At 44.0% G+C, this 17,041-nt stretch overlaps 1 protein-coding gene across 1 annotated transcript in view; it reads right to left on the bottom strand.

The window, feature by feature from the left end:
• The window catches only part of LOC126517670 (uncharacterized), a 335,110-nt gene that overhangs the window by 197,260 nt on the left and 120,809 nt on the right, over positions 1 to 17,041 (bottom strand). The window contains exons 15-16 of the mRNA XM_055064291.2: positions 16,045 to 16,101; positions 8,383 to 8,480 (exon numbers count right to left, since the gene is read on the bottom strand). Coding sequence (XP_054920266.2) covers positions 8,383 to 8,480; positions 16,045 to 16,101 — 155 coding nt within the window. The remainder of the gene's footprint in view (positions 1 to 8,382; positions 8,481 to 16,044; positions 16,102 to 17,041) is intronic.

Genomic DNA, 17,041 nt, shown 5'->3' with positions numbered 1-17,041 from the left:
TCTCAATGGCATCTCCTCTGATCTTGCTGCAGTGACCTCTGGAGTACCCCAAGGCTCTGTGTTGGGGCCCCTCTTGTTTTTAATATATATAAATGATATCACTAGTGGTATTATGTCATCTTTCAGGATGTTTGCAGACGACTGCGTAGTATATAGGGTTATTGATAGTGCTTCCAATTTTTATGCACTTCAGAGTGATTTAGACAAACTTTCAACTTGGTGTGCGAAATGGGAAATGTCACTTAACGTTTCAAAATGTTTAAACGTCACCTTTACAAGGAAACATTCATACAAGACATACGAGTACAAATTAAATAGTGTTACTCTAAGCAGGGTTACGGAATGTAAATACTTGGGAGTTTGGTTTGCCTCGGATTTAAGGTGGAACAGGCATGTACAGGAGGTAAGAAAGAAGGCGGCACGAAAGTTGGGCTTCCTCCGTCGAAATTTCGGCCAATTACCTAGTAAACTGAAAGAACAGCTGTATTTTACTCACGTACGTTCGGTACTTGAGTACGCTTGCATCTGCTGGGGTCCTTATACGTGTCAGTTAGTCGATTTACTTGAAAAAATTCAGAATAGGGCGGTTCGATTTGTTCTTGGTAATTACGACAAAAACCTCAGTATTACCAAAGGCAAGCGCAGACTTCATTGGCAAGATCTAAAGGATAGAAGAAAGTGCCTCAGACTCAAATTTTTTCACAGTGTTTACTATTCTAAAATAGGCATCGACAGGAACAAATATATTAAATTACCATCGTACATTTCCCGTAGAAGAGACCATGCCTTGAAACTTCATGAATTTCCTTTTAAGGGTGACACCTTGCGTTATGAATTTTTTTACAGGACCACGAGGGAGTGGAATGCTCTCCCTTCAAATATTGTTGGTATACAATGTAATGAAACGTTTTACCGCGCTTTGTGTGATGAAATGAGTGTCAACTGATGTAGATATGTATGTACCCCCCTGCTGTAATGCCTTCTATGGCGATGCAGGTACTCAATAAATAAAATAAATAAATAAACAAATAAGGCAATACCATCAGCGAATCGCAAGTTACTAAGGTATTCTCCATTAACTTTTATCCCCAATTCTTCCCAATCCAGGTCTCTGAATACCTCCTGTAAACACGCTGTGAATAGCATTGGAGAGATCGTATCTCCCTGCCTGACGCCTTTCTTTATTGGGATTTTGTTGCTTTCTTTATGGAGGACTACAATGGCTGTGGAGCCGCTATAGATATCCTTCAGTATTTTCACATACGGCTCGTCTACACCCTGATTCTGTAATGCCTGAATGACTGCTGAGGTTTCGACAGAATCTAACGCTTTCTCGTAATCAATGAAAGCTATATATAAGGCTTGGTTATATTACGCACATTTCTCTATCACCTGATTGATAGTGTGAATATAGTCTATTGTTGAGTAGCCTTTACAGAATCCTGCCTGGTCCTTTGCTTGACAGAAGTCTAAGGTGTTCCTGATTCTATTTGCGATTACCTTAGTAAATAGTTTGTAGGGAACTGACAGTAAGCTGATCGGTCTATAATTTTTCAAGTCTTTGGTTTGGCGTCCCCTTTCTTATGGATTAGGATTATGTTAGTGTTCTTCCAAGATTCCGGTACGCTCGAGGTCATGAGGCATTGCGTATACAAGGTGGTTAGTTTCTCTAGAACAATCTGCCCACCATCTTTCAACAAATCCGTTGTTACCTGATCCTCCCCAGCTGCCTTCCCCCTTTGCATAGCTCCCAAGGCTTTCTTTACTTCTTCCGGCGTTACTTGTGGGATGTCAAATTCCTTTAGAATATTCTCTCTTCCATTATCGTCGTGGGTGCCACTAGTGCTGTACAAATCTTTATAGAGCTCCTCAGCCACTTCAACGATCTCATCCATATTAGTAATGATATTGCCGGCTTTGTCTCTTAACGCATACATCTGATTCTTGCCAATTCCTAGTTTCTTCTTCACTGCTTTTAGACTTCCTCCGTTCCTGAGAGCATGTTCAATTCTATCCATATTATACTTCCTTAGGTCAGCTGTCTTATGCTTGTTGATTAACTTTGAAAGTTCTGATAGTTCTATTCCAGCTGTAGGGTTAGAGCCTTTCATACACTGGCGTTTCTTGATCAGATCTTTCGTCTCCTGCGTTAGCTTACTGGTGTCCTGTCTAACGGAGTTACCACCAACTTCTATTGCAAACTCCTTAATGATGCCCACAAGATTGTCGTTCATTGCTTCAACACTAAGGTCCTTTTCCTGAGTTAATGCCGAATGCCTGTAGCTTGATCTGGAATTCCTCTAATTTGCCTCTTACCGCTAGCTCATTGATTGGTTTCTTATGTACCAGTTTCTTCCGTTCCCTCCTCAAGTTAAGGCTAATTCGAGTTCTTACTATCCTATGGTCACTGCAGTGCACCTTGCTGAGCACGTCCACATCTTTTATGATGCCTGGGTTAGCGCAGAGTATGAAGTCTATTTCATTTCTAGTCTCGCCGTTCGGGCTCCTCCACGTTCATATTCGGCTATCTCGCTTGCAGAAGAAGGTATTCATTATCCGCATATTATTCTGTTCCGCAAAATCTACTAATAACTCTCCCCTGTTATTCCTAGTGCCTATGCCATATTCCCCCGCTGCCTTGTCTCGAGCCTGCTTCTTGCCTACCTTGGCATTGAAGCCGCCCATCAGTATAGTGTATTTTGTTTTCACTCTACCCATCGCCGATTCCACGTCTTCATAGAAGCTTTCGACTTCCTGATAATCATGACTGGATGTAGGGGCGTAGACCTGTACAACCATCATTTTGTACCTCTTATTAGGTTTCACAACAAGACCTGCCACCCCCTTGTTAATGCTATAGAATTCGTGTATGTTACCAGCTATATCCTTATTAATCAGGAATCCGACTCCTAGTTCTCTTCTCTCCGCTAAGCCCTGGTAGCACAGGACGTGCCCAGTTTTTAGCACTGTATATGCTTCTTTTGGCCTCCTAACTTCACTGAGCCCTATTATATCCCATTTACTGCCCTCTAATTCCTCCAATAGGACTGCTAGACTCGCCTCACTAGATAACATTCTAGCGTTAAACGTTGCCAGGTTCATATTCCAATGGCGGCCTGTCCGCCATTGTCCATACTTTGATCATGTGCTGCTAAACACAAGCTTACAACAGCCTACCATCCTCAAACTAACGGCCTTACTGAAAGCCTGAACCACACATTACCTGACATGCTAGCAATGTATGTTTCCTCATATCATCACGACTTTGACACTGCTCTACCATTTGTCAGGCTTGCTTACAATTTCTCGCGCCATGACCCAACTGGCTACTCACCTTTCTAAGTCCTATTCGGTGGTGAGTCGACCTTGCTTTTCGAGGCTCTCCTTTCGACCACATTCGACTCGCCAACAGAGCACACTTGTGATGTCATAGCCACAGCGACCCAAGCGCACCAGATGGTCCTTGTTCATGTGTTTGGACTCCTGGCTGAAGTTTGTCAGCATGTGACTTTAACATTACCAGCATTCACTAGCCTTCCTTTACATATTCCGCCTTCGTCTCTCGGCTTCATGGGCATGCCAGAAGTACCATTACGATTAGTGCCATCACAACGTGGAATATGAACCAGGTGCTCTTGAGCTAGTTTGGTCTCCAACTTGGTGCGTTGGTCTTTTGGAGAAACTCCTGTCACTATACCATGGCCATTCTGCAACCTCTGCCAGGTGGCCCCTGTCACGTATGAAGCATCTCCAATGGATGCCACCACGCCTTCACCTCTATCTCACATCGTCCACATCAGCTGCTTCAAACCATACCTTTCTTGGACCAGTAAGCCACACTGGGCAATGTTCACAGTCTGCAATGTTGGAAGAAGAGGACATAGATGGTGGCCTTGGAGATGAAGATTTTAGGCTATCGCTTCTCTACGCATGTTGGCTCAGCCATTAAAAGCCAACTGTAAACAGATGCATGCCTCTTCCCTCCCATAACAATGTGTTGCCTAATAGCTTCCCATTCTCACATTGAAACTCGGCAAGGGCTCTGGTGGAGTGGTTGAGCGCACTCTTCATTTATGATGTGATGCTTTGCAACTGGTGTTGGTCGAATCCTCAATGACGTCGAAAAGCCATCTTTGTATCGTTGGAGAATACTTTTGAGCTGTTGCTGCTTACTCAGGGGGGACTTGGATTTATGCCGAAGTCTGGTTCGGGAACTATGGTCATCGAGGCAGATGTGGCAGAATCTGAGAGGACAAAGGTATCGCTGGTTACCACAATTTCCTCTATGTATGCGATCGTTGTGTCCTTGTTCATGTGTTTGGATTCCTGGCTGAAGTTTGTCAGCATGTGACTTTAACATTACCGGCATTCACTGGCCTTCCTTTACATATTCTGCCATTAGTGACTATTTGTAGAGACTTATGTTTTTTTTGCCCCATAACCTGACACAATTAGTTGATAACAATACATGGCAGAACTCCATACTTGACCTAGTGTTTATCAGTGACAGTCTTGCTCATCTAGGTTTTAACTATGATATCCTGGAAGAAATCTCTGATCATAACGCACCTCTCATACACATTAACTGTCCTATCTCACATGAATGCTTTCGCTACTCTACATTTAACGATTTTAACAAGGCTGACGATACGTCTCTCACTGATACTCTGGCAGATAACTGACTATTTCACTCAGTACAGAGTGCCATGCTGACAGTGTTGTTGATTGTTTTGAGTCGTTAGTGAAATCCTGCATCAATAACTATGTTCCATTAAAAACAAAGAAGATAAATAGTAAACTTCCTTGGATTAACCGGGATATCCTGCATCTGTCATGCCGTGTCAGTAGACCATGTAAATCAAAGAATTCTAATCCTGCGCTTCGCATTCCTTTTGAAAAAGCCAAGGAGGAACTTCATACTCGTACTAAAAGTGATAATGATTTTAATTTTTTAGTTCAGCTCCCTCTACTATTTAAATCAAATCCTCACAGGTTCTGGACATCAATTTTACCTATTGCAATGTGCAGTACCTCTTTCAAGATTAACGACGATATTACTAATGACCCCACCGTAGTTTCGAATGCTTTTAACTCGTACTTCCAATCTCTTTTCACCCTTGATAACCATGTTGTTCCAAAGTTTAGTTATGATGCACAAACTAGGTGATATGATGCACAATGAATATGATGCATGATATGATGCACAAATTAGGTGATATTGTAAGTTCTGGTGGTGTCTTAAACCTAATCTTACACTAAAAAGTAATCTTCCAGAAATCCTTAGACTCTGGTGAAGTACCAACTAAATGAAAAACAGCCAAAGTCTTGCCTTTGTATAAATCAGGTGATAAACAACTTCTCCGTAAATACAGGCTGATATCTCTCGCACCCCAGTCATGAAAGATGTTAGAGCACATTATTCACAAACATATGATCGAATTCCTTAACTCTAACGATGTTTTAACATCTGCCCAGGATGGTTCCCGTCATGGTTATAGCACTCTAATGCAATTAGTCAATTTTGTTCATGATATCGCTTCTAACCTAGACATAGGCAATCAAGTGGATGCCATCTTTATTGACTTCTCTACAGCTTTTGACTCTGTGATTCATTCTAAACTACTGGTAAAATTAAATGCCATATTTAATAATCCTTGTCTTGTTTTTTGGATAGCGAGTTTTCTTCGTTATCGCTCACAATTTGTTTATTTCAACTCAGTGGACTCAACTCCTGTCGACACTACATCAGGCATTCCTCAGGGATCCATATTAAGCCCTTTACTATTTCTAATATACATCAATGAGTTACCTCATAGCACCTAAACTAAAATCAGACTTTATGCATATGGCCGCGTATTATACAAACACATTAACTCCATTGATGAGAACCACCATGTTGCCCAATGAATTATGTCTTTCTGAGCTTGGTGCAAAATGTGGCAAATGAACATCAACTGTAATAAAACATTCGTGATGTCATTTGCCAATAGACAGAGCCCCCTCTCATTCGATTATTCTCTGGATGGCATTTCCAATACATGCAAGTGCGCCTTGCACTGAGAGAAAACATTTGTTAGGCAATTAAAAGCGGTCACCTGAGGAAGATAAACGAGTACATGTGTCGACATACGGGGGGCTTAAATAGGCAGGAGGGAGAGGAGAACATATCATAGTAGGAATACATTGTCAGGAAGATAGCCACAATGGAGAATGTAAAAACAGCACAACTAAATGGTTGCCATCATTCATGTGCAAGATATGCGGGTTCATCACGTGGCTTTTGCAAGTCGCATGTTTAGTCCTGCGGAGCAGAAGCCACCTTTTGCATTGCACTGTGGTGCCACCTTGCAAATACAGTGCAAACACTGCACCGTCGGCCCTGCACCAACAATAATGGCATTTTCACATCAGGAGCAGAATTTTTCGCTCCACAGCAACGAATCCAAATTTCACTGGTCTATCTAGGGAGGGTTCACGCTTTCCACGGGTCACTTCAGATCAACTTGCTTCATGCCCGATCACTCTCACTTGCTTTGTGGCTGAGTCACGGATTCGGGAGGAAATAGGAGAAGAATCATATGTCACTTCCATTTGCTATGGGACGGCCTGGAGGAAGGAAAGGAAAGAGCATTACGTCACGCAGCCAAACTTGGCCAGTGAACGCTCCTTGACGCCAGTCTCTTTGCTCAATGTTGGCTCACGAAAACTGATCACCTGGCTTTAACATGGCTCCAGTGCTTGCAGAAACCCACAGGTCACCTAGTGTGGTGGGTGCTCACCCTATGTAGCACAGGAATGGTACACAGAACCTTGTGGCTGAGTGCTGTTGTGAGCACTGTTGCTGGTAGTAGAGGAGAGCATGTGGCTGTGGATGTAGTGGGGGCTCCGGATTCATTTTGACCAGCTGGGGTTGCACCCAGAGCACATTACACAAGCATTTTTGCACACCACATCCATAGGAAAGCAGCCAAGCTTGATCTGTTGCGTTGTTTCTTGTGAGAATCTACGCAGTTCCAAGTTCTCTGGTGTCCTCAAGTAATGACTGATGCCAGAAGAATTGCGAGGAAAGCTTAAATCAAAGAGATCTTTATTGTTCCCACAGCATATCATTCTAAGGTCCAAGTACGCAATGCCGCAGAACTGGCAACACAGACTACTACTAAGTATTTCATACTCATTGCTTTTATCTCCCACTCGCGCACCTCATCGGACAACTCTTGATAGTCCTTACCCTCCTTCTTTTTACTTCTTTCTTTATGGCTCGTTCAACTGCTCGAAGCCTATTTTCTGGAAAAGTTAGCCCACTGGATTGACAATGCCTAATTAGAGGTGAAGATTCTTTGACATCTTTGTCAAAGGAAAAACTGGCACCATCACCCATCCCCACGCTACAACTAAATTCTTATGCAGAGGGTGGTTAGACAGACCTCACAGCACAGCAACATAGTATGCACCCTGGTCATTCCAGCCACTGTAAAAAGTGTGAACCCAGCCCAGAATTCAGTGCAATGTATGTTGTCCATATGAACTATGATAAAACAGCATGTTAGATATCAAAATCGATTACAGAAAAGAATTAATAGTGTGCAGGTGCTCCATTCATTATATAGACAAAGACTGAAAACAGCAGGATTGGATGCTTCTTCCATTCTCGATTTCACATATGTCAAGAGCATCAATACAAACTTAGTTAGTTGAGCATGCAGTGTTCCCTTCAGCGTTTTCCAACAGGACTAGTTAATTTTGTAAAAGCTCAAGCACAAGGGCAACAAATAGTTGCAGGAAAACTAGTTTCTGGTAATGAGAAACATACAAAGGTTGCTGAGTTGTTGGCAGTATGAAAGATTCCACAATAACCTGTTTTCTGAAACTTGGTGAAATCATTGTAGTGCAGTTAAAATAGACACAAAGAACACAGGACACTATGGCTATACACTAGCAATTGATTTATTACAGTTCCCTAGAAGATCATCAAAAAACAATAAAATGTGCATGCCCAGAGGAAGATAATTTTGAAAATGCACCTTATTTCCAAATAGACACACAATTATCACTGATGCAAGCCATGTCTCTTTTCCTGATATGAAAGGTCTCCAAAAGCAGTAGTTTCTTTGCATTTGCCCAGAATCTTAATCTTGTGAAACGGAGGTTCACACTTGCAAGCGATGCAGTGTGCAGGCTGATGCACATTGGCTTTATTTTTAACTAAAAGTTCGTGCTCCCGTACTTGGTTATTGACTGAGCCAACGTTTTTCTTTTGTCGACTCACGACAGGTGCATTCTCATATTTTTTTACTCCACCAAGACAAAATTTCCTATAATAACGATTTCCGAGTGCTCCAGGCATGAGTAGCACTATGTCCCATGAGAAGTGCAACTCACCTGGTAGAAGAGAACAACAAGTCATCCTCATCGTTGTCAAACAGGACGTGCCTGGACTTGTCACTCTGGTCCTCAGATGGCAAGAAAACAGGGCACCCCTGCAAACAACAGGACACATGGTACAGGGTTGCTGCAGGAAAACCTCAAAGAAGCTACAGAGGACATGCTGCTATATGGTTTAGCACAAAGCTTGAGATTCATATAGGACTGACATGCACATCATGTTTTACAATGTTGAGAGACTCCCCAGCAAAACATTTAGGCCAGTTTGCAAGTGAGGCTGGCTGTCAGATGATGAGTCAAGGTGCTGCGCCCAGTGTCACAGAGTCTATTGATGCCACTGCATGAATTTCCTGTGTGTATGCCTGCTGCATAACACTGACTCTCTTTGATTGATATTCATGCAGCAGGCTGTGTCCACATGTGCCAGGGAGTCCGTTTTTGCCATCTCCCGGCCAAAATTGTGCATACAGACAAGTAATCCTGTGTGAAACGGGTCGCCTGAAAACAGCCTGGAAGGCATAGAATAATATATGCTGCACTGAACCAGCCTACAAACTAGTTCATTGATGAGGACCGTTATAATATTTTTCTCTCCAAACAGAAACTAAACCTGTGTTTTTATTAAAGTGAAGCTTTCCTTGCCTCTTCTCCCTGCTTTGCACGTGCTGGCTACTGCCGTCTAGTCAAGTAAACAACAACTTGGGTCACAGGGTATGTGCAACTGGGCTTGCAGCGTGTGCACAAGTTTTGGCCAATCCCTCATAATAGCTATACACCAGTGGGTAGGTGCCCATATAGACAAGCAGAATAGACAAGCAGAAGTAAAAAAAGTTGGCAACAGAAGCAGGCAATTGTGAAGAATGATGAAGTGCACAAAGTGGGACCAGAGCATGCATTGAGCGACAAGCATTGAGCTGCACAGATGTGAAGCCATTTCATTTAAAGGGGACCTGAACCATTTTTTATCTAAGTGGAGAAACAAACAAAGACAGAAGCCCGTACGTGTGAAAGAACCTTTGGAAAGGTCAAAGTTTTCAGGGGTAACCTACAAGATTCCGTGCAAGAGTTGCCTCGTCCTACACAGGTGAAACCGGGAATTTTAAAAGAAGGATTCAGCAGCACCAGAATGGTGTCAGGAAAGGCAATGCAAGTTCCAATGCCTTGGCGGATCATCACATGACTACTAATCACATCATTGATAGGGATGCTGCGAGCATAATCATGACAGAGAAGCGCCTATCTTCAAGATTAGTCTTAGAATCTTTACATGTCCAAACGACCAGAAACGTGATTAACCGGACATGGCATAACCTCCCCGAGATATACATGCGCACTCTGCGCCACCTAACACCTAAATAATTTCCCCCTCTTGCACTCATCTTCATTGTGAACAAGGGACCCGTAGCGGTCTTGAAACATCATTATATGTTTTTTATTTCCTTTTGAACCTTAGGCAAATGCCAGTTTATTTGACAAAAGAAATGCATTTGAAGTGAAAATGGGCTAGTTCAGAAATACTTTGCTGCAAGATGCACTTCAATGCGTTCAGCAGAAGTGGAGTTATTGGCACTCAAACACACCCTTCGAAGTGTTTCCGCTCTTTCTTCAATGCCTTGCACTGCGGAGGCTACGGCGGAGCGGAGTGTGCCCACAACACTCCACACACTGAATGTCACCGTGGTGTGCAGTTCAAATTTTGTTTTGGATGTTCACACAGATCCCACTATTTCCAATTTTGGCGCATACAGTGCACCAAACGTAAGCCAAACGCGGTTATCCTCAGCGAGCCACAGTGTGCTCACTCATCGTGGCACTCAGCGGCAGTTGCGGTATCTACGCTATGTAGCAGACCACAGCTACATGCAACTGTACCATCTATGCACAGCGCTTGCTTTATTCACGACAGGGCTTGACTGACAGATAGTAACCACAGCCAACCTGCACATTTTGAACTGTGGAGGCTGCCAAGGCACCCAACCGGGAGTGCCTAGGAATGAGTGCACGCTGGCAAGCGAGAGTGTGGTCTGACCTTAAGTTTGGCATGGTTCGAGGCTAGTTGAATGTTCAAAGCTAGTCAGAATCAGCAAGCCCAGACGGCCACAACACCGATAAGCAGGGTGGCCAAAGTTTAATTCCTATGTAGGCGGCTGTGGCCGAGCGTGGATAGACAATAGTCGGCTTCTTCCGGAAGTACCTAATTATTGAAATTCAAAAGCAGATTTTTGCCTACTTTAGCCTGTTTATTAAACTTCGTCACAAAATATACACAGTAACAGTAGGAAGAAGTGCACTGATCCAAGAACCCTTGTTGATTGATGTCAGCTACTGCCCAATAGCAGCAAGTTATGGGAATCTGTCACACTCCGAACTAAAACATCCAGAAAAGCGTGACGAGCAGGCGTCTGTTGAAAAGCGAGTGTTTGAAAGAAAGGCAACTACGCATTCCTCTAGCGAGCTCCATGTCCTGTGCACGACAGCAAAGCTTGGCTGAGATGTTCACAGCAGCATATGCTACCTGCGAACTGTTTTTTCACCAAGCCTGAGGGGTGGCTCAGGAACCCTTTACCAACCAAGAAAGCTACGCTTGTCACTGATCCTCACATGCATGTGGCATCTGCTGATATTTTTGTTTCCTTTAGCATCCTGTATATCACATCATCGTATTTGAGAAGCTTCTTGAGCCCACAGCCTCTCTGGCAGAGTAGTGGGCGGCTAATGTTAATGACTCCTTACTTCAGCAGTGCAAAAATTTGCTTAGTATGGATGCTAACTTCCCAGTCTGAACCAGTCAATCTGAAATACTCCAACTGGATCGCTTTAGGTTTGTGTCAGCAATGTGATCTGGAAAGGTCACAATGCTGACAATCATGATTTCAGTGAGTGTTTGCATGCCTGCCACGCTCTCCAGAAACATATGTCTTCCTCTACGGCTGTACAGAAGCCGCAGTGAGAAGGAAGACCTCATTTGCCAGACTAGCCTAGCCATTTTATTTCATGCACAGGCATGGGCACTGCACCCTGTGTATCTATTGCATTCTGTGAATGTCAGGTTGTACAGGGTAGCTGGTTAAAACCTTTGTGCTGGTATGATCATCAAGACTTGTTTCATTAAGCAACTTTCAGGCAAAGGGAAAGAAATCAAGAGTATGTTGAAACTTCAGGTATTGCTGAAGCACAATGCTACTCGATGTCTCAGTGTGGCTTATTTAGGAACTCGATACACGGGCCTACATGTATACTTTGTTTAGCGCAACACAACAGACACAAGAAAGACGACCAGGACAAGGCGCTACTCACAACTGACATTTTATTGCGTCAATCCTTTATAGAACAGCTGAAACAAGAACATGCGCAGTGACCACCAAGCGGTGGAGCCACCAACATCCGATCCCAAGAGCGCACTCATGCGACAGAATCCAAAAAACCAAATTCAGCGCTGTGCAAGGTTAAGGAAGGCACACTAATGCACTGTGACCCCAATGACTGAATGAAGAATGTTTCCGATAACTCTCAAGCGGTGGTGTCACGGCTCTTTTTCAAAATCGTGGTATCATTAAACATGGGTTTGCACTTGCATATTTTACAATGCTGAGCCAAATGGGAACCTGTGCCTGTTGGTATGGATTGCTCATGTTCTCTAAGGCGCTCGTTAACACAGCGACCTGACTGCCCTACATACACTTTGCCATATGACAAGGGAATCTTATAGACCACACAGACGCTGCAATCTACAAACTTCGCGTGGTTCTTTTCACAATCTGGTTTTTTACTTGTTTTGCAAATACGGCTGCACAACATTGACAGTTTCTGAGCAGCGGAAAACACTACCTCAATTTGGTATCTAGTGGCGACATTCTTTAGATTGTGAGCCACTCTGTGGCAATACGGCACAACTTCAGGCCTCTTCTTTTGTGTGATGCATTTACTTTTGTGCTGCTTCCCTTTCAGTTCCTGAAGCAATACCTCCGACACTGACGTCACCACCACACTTGGGTAACCAGCAGCCTGCAGCCTATTTAACTGTGCAATGAAACTCAGGTTCACAGAGTGATGACAAGATTTCATTAACGAAGATTTTGACACATCAAAGCAATGGCGCGTTTCACAGTCTTTGAGTGCACAGACGCGTAAGGTAAAAGTTCCTTACGTGCACGTGGCGAATACATCCAACAGGCGTGGCCTGTTTGTAAGGATAGCTGCAAATCTAAAAACTGGAGTTTACCGTCCCTAGATAGCTCATGTGTGAAAGTTAAACCTTTGCCGTTGTCATTGAACAGAGTTTAAATGTCAGCTACCGTAACGGAGCATTCGTTGTTAGTCTGTTTTATCAGAACAAGAAAATCGTCAACATATCTAAAAATTTGAACCGAGTCATTGTTTAAGGCACTCTTAAGAGCGCGGTCGACAAACGATAAAAAAATATTACAAAGAGCAGGCGCCACACATGAATCAATACACACGCCATTTTTCTGAATAAAAAGGGTATTTTCGAACCGGATAAAAGTTGCACTAAAAGTTAAAGAAGGGACATGAAACTTTCCGAAGACAACCCGGTCGCATTGCGAAAATATACCTCGCCACTTTCTTCGATGCACGTCATCACACTGCGAAATAGCTCATCATGCGGTATTAAATAGTAAAGATCTTCGACGTCAACAGAAAAAATGTCGGCTACTGAATGGTTGTCTTCCAGAAAGGAAACAACATCGAAAGAATCCTTTATGCCATAAGGATCGTCAATAGTTAAATGCTTCAACTGTTTCTGCAAAAAGCGACTAACCAAAACCTGCCAACAGTTGTTTTCACTGACTATTGTATGGAAAGGCACATCCAGTTTGTGCGTTTTTGGAGTGAAAAAAAACTTCTAGAGCAAGTACCTTTACATCTTTCACAATCTTGGCGAGGCCTATATTTTCCAACAAAGAAATGGCTTTGAGTGGCGCAAATGGTTTTGCTGCGGCGCAATAAAATGATGTCAGTTGAGAGTAGCGCCTTGTCCTGGTCGTCTTTCTTGTGTCTGTTGTTTTGCGCTAAACAAAGTACTCATGGATTCGCACCAACTAGCCCGCCAACGCATTGGGCCTACACGTGTTTTGACACTGCCATTTCAAGCCCTCTGTATGGTTCCAGGTGAGACAGTGTAGACGTACGATGTTAAAAAAAAAATATAGGGTTTTACATGCCAAAGCCACGATATGATTATGAGGCACACCGTAAGCGGGGACTCCGGAAATTTGGACCACCTGGGGGTTCTTTAACGTGCACTTAAATCTAAGTACACAGATGTTTTTGCATTTCACCCCCATCTAAATGCGGCCGCCGTGGCCCGAATTTGATTATGCGACCTCGTGCTTAGCAGCCTAACACCATAGCCACTAAGCAACCATGGCGGATGACACACAATGTTGTTCCAGCTTTAAGAGCTAATGCCATTTGACAGACTCAAAGCAATTGCCACAACTATGCGGATTAAATGCTGGCACACTGACAGTACCAAATTAAGCAGTTATAGATATTGTTACGGGGTTAAAAACAGTCCGACATATATTTACAGGATATTTACAATAATTGTAGCAGCTGACAAAATGGTAGACAGTGCACGAAGTCCAGAGCGTCGTCTTCTTCCAACCAAGCTGAGAACATCTTTGTCAGCGTATCCCATGACCCCCGCCGGCTGAAGCACCGGCTCTGTGCTGGTTAGGAGGTGGGCGAGTGATACAACTTAAGACGCGCGATGTGGACCACATCTGAGCGATGCTGAGCCACAGTTGGCTCAAGAGGGGCAATTTCGTACGTGACGTCAGTTACTTGACACAAGACACGGTAAGGGCCAGAGTAGCGTGAAAGTAACTTCTCCGAGAAGCCAACGCGTTGCGACGGCGACCAAAGGAGTCACCTGCACACCTGCACATCGTCTGCACTGCTGCCCCGGACTACGATCGAGCCACCCTAGGCAATGGCCAGTTCAGCGCAGCGACTTCAGCGGCTGCTTGTGTCCCGCTCGCAACCCTCGGCGGCTGGAAAAAGAGCCTGCAGACACAAATGGCTACAGCAGCTCTCACCAGCAGGGCGCGTCGGTGTGCACAATGCTTGTTCGTGCCGACTACTGTATTGCCATTTCCAAAGTCATGCCATTGAGTCTGCAGAGCTGCTGCTGTGACCAGCGGACGCCAGCGTGGTACCTCAGAGACAATGTCGGCTCGCATGTTATTGACAGCGCATGAACATTTCCTCAGCGCGGCCACTGCTGCATGTACTACCTCTTATTCGCGAAGCACACAATGTTAGACCATGTGATATGTTTCACCAGAATATGTAGTGATTTAAGGTTGGGGGATGTGGAGATGCACAACTCTCATACGTCCCCTGATGTTGTTTTCCCCGCATGGCTCCAGTCTCCTGTAATCCGGTTTTGCTGTGTAGCTTAGTGTCGGCGGAGGTCAGTGTGGTTGCAGAGTAGTACGAGAGATGGCGCAAGTGTTGCACTGCTAGCACCACCTAATGGCTGGGTTACTTGGGTGCACAAGGGAGAAGGCTGTTCCTCTTTGACTCTGGGTCGACAAGCGGTGCGAATCTTCTGCGCATGCGCCAATGCATGCTTTTGCGAGAAAGTCTGGCGAGGCCTAGGAGCAGGACACAGGAATGGACGAAGACGATCGTTCGAATGCGCCACCATTCGCATGACCGCACACATGAACGATCAGGCGTTGGTGTACAGTGTGGGATGAACACATTTGCTCGATATCCAGTCGCAGTGAGTCAGACTTCCTAGATTTGTTGTGTGCCCATCGGCATGTTCTATCGGCTCGCAGACATTAGTGTATGAAAGGTGCAATAAATGCCTTTTTGATTGTTTGCACTACTGTGTTGTCATTCCTTTGTCCCAAGACCACTGGTGACACTCTACAGCAATTGGAACCGGACCAATGTAGTGACATAAAGAACTTCCATTGCCAAAAAATGCCATATATGAGGCGTGTGCCGCAGCTGGGATCCTCTCTGGCACTTCCCTTTGAACATGCTGCACAATGAAGTCTGTGCATGACGCATGTCTGAACATACATAACACAGGTTTGATTCTACCCAGCACCAGAAAAGCTTCAAAATATTTTTTTTTCTTTGAAGAGCCACAAACACCCAATGGCACATACACAGTGACTGACTCAAGTTGGCATGAAAGAGGTTAGACAAAGACAAACATACATACCGCAAACTGGGTGGTGCTCCCAAAGAAATGCTAATCGTATTAAAGCATGTCCAATGGTTGGTTTCGAACCCAATTCCCTCAGCACAGCAGCCCTACGCTTCACCCATTGGACCACGGACTAACCAGCGACCCAAGTTGATGTGGAAAAGGTTACGTATAGACAACACATAGCACAAACAAGGTGAAGTTCCCAATCGCATTAAATGTAAGGTTATCGTCACAATGAAGTTGTGTCACTAGTAAAAGCTGATGGCTCACATTCTCAATGGCAGATCCGTGTTGACTTGCAAGCGCAAAACATCAAAGAGCTTAGACCTCGATGCTCGTTATGGTTCAGATGAAGATATCGCTGGAAATGTTGTAATGCGTACTCACATAATAAAAAGTAGAGTAGACCCAGTTGAACTGAGTGCCACACATACTGAAGGGCTATTCAATGAATAAAAACTTGCCTCCGCCAAACCAGGGTCTGTGAGATGACTGGTAGGCACCTTCGGCTGGGAGGTCACCTACATGCATAGGTTGAGAGTCCAGAAACAAGCAAGCTCAAAAAAGGTCTAAGTTAAACAAACAACTGCTGCCATAAAAGTGCTGCTCAATGATCATTAAACAGAAGGCAATATTAGACATGTTGATAAGGGAACTCTACATGAGACAAAAACTCGCAGTGAATTCCAATGACAGATTTAAATCGGTTCACAAGCTCTGCCACAGAATGCCATCCTCCTGCAGAGAGCACTTACCTGAAATCTGCATTTGTAATACTCAGCCAAAGCAGGCATTCCCAACACTGAAGCTGCACCTGCATTGCTTTTTGAGATGTCAATAGTTTCAGAAGAAACCTAGCTATAAGCTGATTCACACATGGCCACACTCTTGTGGCATGCGAGTGGAAAGCAGAACATTTCGGGGAATAAAACCTCCAATGCGACTTCTGAGAAAATCTAACTTGATAAATAAGCTCTCTCACCCTCTTCTTGGCCTCTTACATAAGGACCACTACATGCAAACAGAGCATCTAATCAAAGGCTCATTCACAAGTGTTTGCTATCATAACCTTATGGCTGGAATATGCCTTGTTAAGAAGCAGTCTGCAGTCATGGCAGCAGCAGCAGCAGCACAATGAAGCACGTGCTTTCGGAATAGTGTCACTACTATGCAAATAATCCCGCTTATTAAGGAAAGCACACAGACTTCATCAGCTTGGCAGAGCAGAAAATGTTGCTCTGAAGGTTTTCTAAATGTGCCACTGGAATTCAGCAAGCATCAACTGTCCTTTCACACTGTTGTCACAAGTGATGTTTGCGATTTTTGCCAAACAGCCTACAGTTCCAATTATATGCACTATTATGGCAAAGTGAGAACATCATGCAAAGTTTAGTGTTTGTAAATTGTACAGGAAATTCAGCATGACAACATTGCAAAAAAAAAATGAGCTTGCAGAAATTG

This window comes from Dermacentor andersoni, chromosome 11 (genome assembly GCF_023375885.2).
Source record: "Dermacentor andersoni chromosome 11, qqDerAnde1_hic_scaffold, whole genome shotgun sequence".
Taxonomy (NCBI): Eukaryota; Metazoa; Arthropoda; class Arachnida; order Ixodida; family Ixodidae; genus Dermacentor; species Dermacentor andersoni.
This window is presented reverse-complemented; position numbering and strand designations above follow the sequence as displayed.